The sequence below is a fragment of the Asparagus officinalis genome, chromosome 10 (assembly GCF_001876935.1).
Source record: "Asparagus officinalis chromosome 10, Aspof.V1, whole genome shotgun sequence".
NCBI lineage: Eukaryota > Viridiplantae > Streptophyta > Magnoliopsida > Asparagales > Asparagaceae > Asparagus > Asparagus officinalis.
In genome coordinates, this window is record NC_033803.1 from 73,124,770 (window position 1) to 73,132,215 (window position 7,446).

The following is a 7,446-nucleotide window of genomic DNA, read 5'->3' on the forward strand; positions in this document are numbered from 1 at the left end:
GAACTCGATCCTAATGTTATATACAAACGATTTAAAAAAAAAGACTTGTCCACATGAATTACAATTATACATGTCAGAGAAAACTTACAAGGAAAAATAGACTCTACATGGAGTACGTAACATCGTTCTTGTAGAACATTGTCAAATAGAGAGAGAAAACAAACATGACAAACAAAGAGAAGCATTGCAGAATATTTTTGTCCTGTGTTCAGATACCTTTCTAGCACAAGAGGGCAACATGGTTGGAAATGACAACCAGGCATTGAGATGATTACAACTTACCTAGCGGCTACTTTGCACAGGATTGCACAACCATGATAACTAACTAACTAACTAACTAACATCAGATGAATTTACAAGAGACCAACACCAGATGAATTTACAGGAGGGGAAAAGGTGAGCGACAGAAGATACTTACTTCTCACAGGCGCCCTTTCTATACCGATCCGCTTGGTAGATCTTCGCACCTCTATCATACCATGCTTTGGTATAGTTTGGATCTGACTTCCATTTCCTTTGATGTTTCAAACTCTGAATGAATGAAAATTAAAACACGCGTGATCACGAGGTAAGTACAGCGGCTCCGCCGCAACTAAGCAAAGGAGAGACGGTTCTAGATACGTGGCTTAATTACCGGCCTCTCAGCATTAAGGTACCAAGGAGCAGATGACATGTACTGAGGTATATGAGGATTGATTTCTTTTCCATCTTCATCCACCTCAGCTGGTGCAAGCCCCGCCTTACGAGCTTCCTCCAATTCGAGTTGCTTCCTATGATCTTCTCGAGATTTAAAGGACACTGGAATTAGTAAAAGGAGACATGTGTTAGCCTCGTAACCATGAGGTGTGGCAAATGCTCCAGACGAAGAGAGGAACAAGCAGGAAACGGGATGGAACTCTGTTCGGTGTTACCCTTCCCTTAGCTCAGTAAAGAGTAACCACCACGCATGGAGGAGGATTGCATTTACCCAATTCCTTCCCCTCCAAACATCTTGATGCATTGGAGCAGCCAGGCGAAAACGCAAAATAGAAACCCAGACTATAATGGGGACCAAAGCAGGACTAGCTATAAACAAACAAACTATCCTCCAAAATTATCCCACGTCCACGACGACGACGACGTACTAAAAGAGGATAACATGACGGATACGGCATTTTCCCATGTTTTAGGCTTCTAGCATTCTAGCGCGATGCGAATAATTTTTTTGAAGCTAATCATACAATTAGAAAAAGATCATCAGAGGAAGTTGGTCGAGGAGATTTTTACCATTTACATCGGAATGAAATAAACCAGAGCGTCACAAAAGTTTAAGCCCTTAAAAAAAAAAGAGAAGCTCGGTTTTTTCCAATCAGAAGATACAAACTCAAAAAAAGAAAAAAAGAAAAAACCAAGAGGGACGCTAATGTCTTCCCGCCAAGTTAAGGTCATTGCATAATTTAGGGTTATAAGAAATAAAACAAATTTCCCTGCACCCAATCAGTCAGGGTCTCAATTATCCAAGCCAAGAAACGAAGAAGAAAAGTAACTCTCCTATCAGTCCCAGCGTCGTCACTAATTATCGGGGGAGGAAAAAAGAAGAAGAAGAGAAACCTAGCAACATGACGAATCAAACAATAACCCCTTTTAATAAATAAATAAATAAATAAAACCCCTAACCCAGTTTCCCCCCCTAAATCCCAACCGAACAGAGGGCTGGAGACGCCTAATTTCCCCGCCTAAATTACCTGACGCCGTCGCCATCTTCTCCTCGGAATTAGAAGCAAAGGTGAACAGGGATCACCAGGGAATCGATCGACACGGATCGAGGGCTCGCAGAGCCTAATTTTAACTCCCCCGTCCCCGATCGCTTTTAGACGGCGTGAGACGCCCGTGCTAATTAATCTAATCTAAAGCCCAAGTGTGCACTTGGGCTTGCGTCTGGCCCAGCCCACTACTGTAGTCACCCGAGCAGATTTTTCACTTAAATCTGGGTATAATTTGGGTAGGCCTATGGCCCAGCCCACCCACCTCCCCTCGGAGCTTGCTGGTGGTAGCGTACTAGCACTCCTCGTTCGTGAATCGTGATCATGCCCATTTATTTGAAAATAGATCTCTGGTTTTAAACAACATAAATAAATAAATAATAATACATATTATAAACGGATGATGCGGGTTATTGTGACGTCCGGTAGAGAGAAAAGAGTCAAGAGCAGCGACACAAAAGTCAATGGGCGGGTCCTTCGCGTTTGGAAGTTGTGCGTGTTATGTCGACGCCGTAGAACGCATTTACAAGTACCTGGTGTTCTTTGGTCAAACGAAGTAGTCAATCAGTCAGTAAGTCGTGATGATATATCACGACATTCACCGACGACTTCTCCAGATTGTTGCTCTGGCTAAAATAAAAAATTTGGATATTTTTTTCTTTTTTTTTCGGGGAATGCGTTACAAACCGACAATTGGACAAACATATCTCCTCAAAGAGTTTTAGGGAATGCGCCCAAAACAAAAATAAAAAATAAAAAACAGCAACAACACACGCACACAAAACCCCTTGACCAAAGGGAAACAAAAAGAAACAAAAGGGAAAAAAAGGAGGAAAGAAAAGACCCCCCACAAAATATAAGTTAACTTATGCCTTTGATCATCCAATCAGCAAATTCAACATGAATTCAGTTGGGTGTATCATTGTAGTCACCACAACAAAAATTATAAATTATGATACCTTTTTTATCTTCACGTGACACATTTTTATGCTACACGTATAGAGTGCAACTCATATAAAAAATGTACATGGAGCGTGCGTGGAAAACGTTTTTCTACACATGTGGGAATTGTTGGAACTGAGGTGCAAGCCTATAGGATGATGAATAGGTTTGCTACAGATTTTCGTTAAATCACAAAATTTGTAGCGGAAATAATATCAAAATAAAAGTGAAAACCCATACCAAAAACAAACCAGAGAACACGCAACATTTTATAGGGGTTCGGATAGAAACCCTACGTTATGCATCTAATCTAATTCCTCACAAATGAGTAACACCTAGCCCTAGCTAGTTCAAACCCTCAATTATTACCAGCTTTATGCTGTAAAAACAGGATAAAACAAAACCAACCAAAATAGTTTAAGCACAAATCAAAAAGATATTACAACCTTTTTTTAAGAAAACCGTTCTTCAAAAAAATTGAAGCGGATCTCGATGAAGAAACGATGATGATGTTGGATCTAAGGGCCACTCTCTTCGCTGAAGCAATTCGAAGCTACTGAGCACAGCAAGGAAGAGTTTGAGACATTTGGGGGCCTTCCAAGGAGGCATCATTGGGAGGTAATCGGTATTTGGTTTTCGCAGTTGAGGACTGTTCTAAGCATTGGTGGGTTGCAACCAAGTCCCGTTGGTGTGAAGTCCTAGAAGTCAACAACAGATGGAGGAAGTGCATTGGCAGAAAAGTAACCTGTCGTTCTGTTTTTAGTAGGGGTTCTTTCTTGAATTTGTGCCGTGCTCACGACAGTTTGAGGCACTTCATTGGAGTGGAGGCATTGAGGCGACGAGATGAGATGACGGTTTTGGTGGATCGTTTCGTACTGGAGGAGGATCGACGTTTGATGTCGAGCATTGGTTTTGGTGTTCGGGCTTCGACATATTTGGGTCATCTTAATCATAGGTTGCCGACTACTGCGTTTAGAGATTTTGGATCTGGTGGAGTTGCTTTAGATTTTGGGTTACGTCGGATATTTGGTTACCAAGCATATGGTCACATCGAGGATGTGAGATTTGATCCGAGTGCACATTTGGGATTCAGAGTCATGTTTGGTTATCAATTGTTGGACTCTGATTTTGTTCTGAGTAGATATGAATCTACTGAGAAGTACATCGTTTTTGGCTTCCGCGCACAGCAATTATGTACCAAGAGCTTCCCATCAAGTACAAATTAAGATCATTTCATATATTAATTAATCCATCAGATTAACATAAAATGATAAATTACAATTTTACCAAGTTGTAGCCAGCTAAAAAAGATGGTTGTTAAAAGTTACAAGCCAGGCATACACTAATTAAACAAATTAAAATCCATCGGGTTAACATATATAAATGACAAATTAAAATTTTACGAAGTAGTAGCCAGCTGAAAGATATATAAGATTTCATCCTGATATCATATATATGAGTTCGTGGGAAACCCGGAGAGATAAAGACTCAGAGGAATAGAAGGGCTTTAGAGGCTACATTAATTAGAAGTCAATGGTTGGTCTTTCGCATTTGGAATTAAGTTCTACATAACAATTTTCTTATCAGTATCCTGACTTAGGATCAAATAATAGTAGGGTATTAATTAATTACACATAACTGATAACTCTTTGGTCAAACGAAGTAGTCATTAATTAATTACTAAGCTGTGATATATATTATATCACGACGTTCACCGACGACTTTTCCAGATTGCTCTGGCTAAAGTAAAATTTTGGATATCCTTTCCAAGTTTAAGATTTTTTTTTTATTATTAAAGTCAAAAAAAGAAGATCCAATTGCCTACAAACAGACAATATATTGGACTAGCATATATATATATATACCTTCTCAAAGAGTTTTATGGAATACGTATCTAAGTAATCGCAAGTTATTTTTACCCACCGGGCCCCAACAAACCAAAAAGAAGGAAGAAAAAGAAGGGAAAACCCCCCCCCCACAGGATACAAGTTAATTAAGTTATGGTCTTGATCATCTGAGCAGCAAGCTGTTCAACATTAATTCAGTTGGGTGTATTCATTGTAGTGTTCAACATGAATGAAAAATATGGAAATGTCGTCTATTCATAACTAACCCCAGCCCGTATTTCATTAAAAAGAGAATTAACGAAGCAAAACAAAAGGTATCAATTGAAATCATTATATATATTAATTATATCAGGTAAAAATAAAAAAGATAGAAACAAAATAAAATAAAAACTAAAAGAAAATACATAACTAAGAAGAAATAAATTATTATGCATGTAGTTAGTTAAATATATGAAAACAAAAGATTAGCTGTAAGTGTATGCTGATTGTTTATCAGCAGCCTGGTATCGTATCTATGTCTTGATACTTTACACCCTTTGTTTAGATTTTGAGTTTTAGTTAGAATGCCGGATGAGGTGACGACATATGGTCCTCTCCCTCTTCCCTTTCTATTGTTCATCATCTTACTCTGGGTATTCTCATGTGTACGTATATCTAGCTCTATAATATAAATCGTTTGAAATAGGGCATGCATCCTGCCCTATTTATACTTGAAAAAAAAAGATTAGTTCAAGAAATTTCAAAATTAGAGAAGAAGTCACGGTTTTGATTAGCTTTAATTAAGAACAGTACAGTATATATATATATTACATGAGATATGCATCCACATTAATTGAGTTCTCTTAATTAACTAACTAATCCTTAATTAATTAAATTATAACTCCGGCAAGTCATGCAGCTCTACAGACTCCATAAAAGTCCTCAACCAGAAGTCTATATTCTCATCCTCACAGAAACTATCCGAGCACAATAATTCTCCACCAAAATGGTTGAGTACTGACTGCTCTTGAGCTGTAGCCTTTGCATCCATAGGAACATCATCCCAATTCTCCATTGACAATGCTTCATTCAGTAAGCTCTCATCAAACTCTACCAAGTCCTGCGCTGAAGATGAATCCATAGACTCGTTGTTCGTGAAAGCGTAGGACGCACCCATGTTGCGAGTCTCATTTGTGAACGAGCTAGAGATGTCACAGTGTGACCAGCCAGGAGACGTTGGAGTACTCGACGGGATCGAGCTTGTTTGTGTTGCAGTACTCGGGTCTGATGTTGCTATCGTTACGGGTTTGGGTTCGACACGAATACTAGTCTTGGATTTTGGTCGCCTAGGCTTTCGCTTGGGTTCTTCGATATAATGATTTGCTCTCTTCTTCAAGTGAGTGTGCCATACGTTCTTGATCTCGTTATCTGTCCTGCTTGGCAAATTTGATGCAATCGCTGACCACCTACAGATCGATGTCACCAAAGAGTTTTAATTCTAATTCTATAAGAGACTAGCTTGCACAATAATATATTAATGGGATATATATATGATCAGATTGTTGTAAATAATTAAATTAGTACATCGATCACATACAAGTTCATTTATAATTTATTTGGACGGGCTTAAATAGGGCACTAGTACTGTTCAGCTCTTTATCTAATGTCAGTTGTGAACAAGTTGGTAAGGGAGCAGCACAATTTCGTTTTAAAAAAAACATTATATGAACAAATTCGTCAAAATAACGATCAAAAAAATAATGATGAAAAGGAGGACGGAATCTTGATTTTTCTTTTTCGCATATTTTTTATTGAAATTTTCTCCAGTAGATCTTGACTTAGAAAAAGGTGAATTGCAAAGAAAATGATAGGTATGCACTAACTAAATTAAAGCAGACAAATTTTTTGAGAGAACAGTAGGGGCAGATCGTAATAGGAACAAATTAAGTTCATGATGCAACTTTTTCTTTTAAGTTTCCTTATGATCATGCAAATTAATTAACTGATCGAATACAGACTGAGCTAGCTAGTTACATATAAGGGATTTTAATTTGGTCGACTTACTTGTTACCCAGCTTTTCATGCAAGTTGATGATCAAGTCCTCTTCTTCTTTTGTGAAGTTTCCTCGCTTGATATCGGGTCGCAGGTAATTAGTCCAACGAAGCCTGCAGCTCTTCCCACACCTCAGCAAACCTGAAGAACAATATTTTTTTGATCTCATGAGCATGATTCTTCTTAATCAAAATACAGTAACATCTAATACACAAACTCACTAACAAGTACAAAGTTTATGCTTGATATCAAGTTCCTACATTTTTCTCAACACACACACAAATGTGCGTGTGTGTGTGTGTATATATATATATATATATATATATGTATGTATGTATGTAATTGGTTTTAATTAATTACGTACGTACCAGCTCTTTTGGGGAGAGCTCTCCAGTTGCCGTAGCCGTGAGTTTGGATGTAAGAGGTGAGGATGTGATCTTCTTCAGTAGTCCAAGGCCCCTTCTTTAGTCCCACTTTCTCACAACAAGGAGCCCTCACCATTTTGATCCCAACCTTTTACCCCCCACAACTTTCCTCTTCTCTTGCTCCTGGCTGTGTATATATGTATATCTAGCTAGTAGTATTAATTCAATTTATGCCCTAGCTTTGATCCCAAGGGTTCTAATTCGTTCGGCTATTTATAGCGCGGAAGTAGGATCGGAGGGTTGGCACACACGTGATGATTTGTCCAATGAGCAATTAATTAATTAATTAAGCTCCTTAATTAATTTGATGGCAATTTCTAAGAAAGTGACTAGCTCGTACACACATGAAATGGAAATTATAAAATTCCTTGTCAGTGGATGTATGCTTCAGTTAGTTTGAAGCTGATGAGCTCACATGTGTGATGTATATTGAATTTAATCTCAATTAAAGTCGACTG

General features: G+C 38.3%; 2 protein-coding genes across 2 annotated transcripts in view; both read right to left on the reverse strand.

Moving 5' to 3' along the window:
• Positions 1-1,804, reverse strand: part of LOC109825241 (pre-mRNA-splicing factor SLU7) — a 4,794-nt gene extending 2,990 nt beyond the window's left edge. The window contains exons 1-3 of the mRNA XM_020392045.1: positions 1,725-1,804; positions 635-798; positions 419-531 (exon numbers count right to left, since the gene is read on the reverse strand). Coding sequence (XP_020247634.1) covers positions 419-531; positions 635-798; positions 1,725-1,740 — 293 coding nt within the window. The 5' untranslated portion in view covers positions 1,741-1,804. The remainder of the gene's footprint in view (positions 1-418; positions 532-634; positions 799-1,724) is intronic.
• On the reverse strand, positions 5,362-7,080 carry LOC109825240 (myb-related protein Myb4-like). Its single transcript, XM_020392044.1, has 3 exons — positions 6,932-7,080; positions 6,575-6,704; positions 5,362-5,976 (listed from the first exon to the last, which is right to left on the reverse strand). The coding sequence occupies exons 1-3, from the start codon at positions 7,062-7,064 to the stop codon at positions 5,406-5,408; spliced, it is 834 nt and encodes a 277-aa protein (XP_020247633.1). The 5' UTR covers positions 7,065-7,080; the 3' UTR covers positions 5,362-5,405.

Bases quoted from the DNA above. Each gene is read 5' to 3' on its own strand.
- LOC109825240 (XM_020392044.1), bottom strand. From the start codon at position 7,064: ATGGTGAGGGCTCCTTGTTGTGAGAAAGTGGGACTAAAGAAGGGGCCT. The intron at 6,705-6,931 runs GTACGTACGTAA...ATTGTTCTTCAG, and splicing joins AGCTCTCCCCAAAAGAGCTG to GTTTGCTGAGGTGTGGGAAG. The intron at 5,977-6,574 runs GTAAGTCGACCA...ATCGATCTGTAG, and splicing joins CATGAAAAGCTGGGTAACAA to GTGGTCAGCGATTGCATCAA.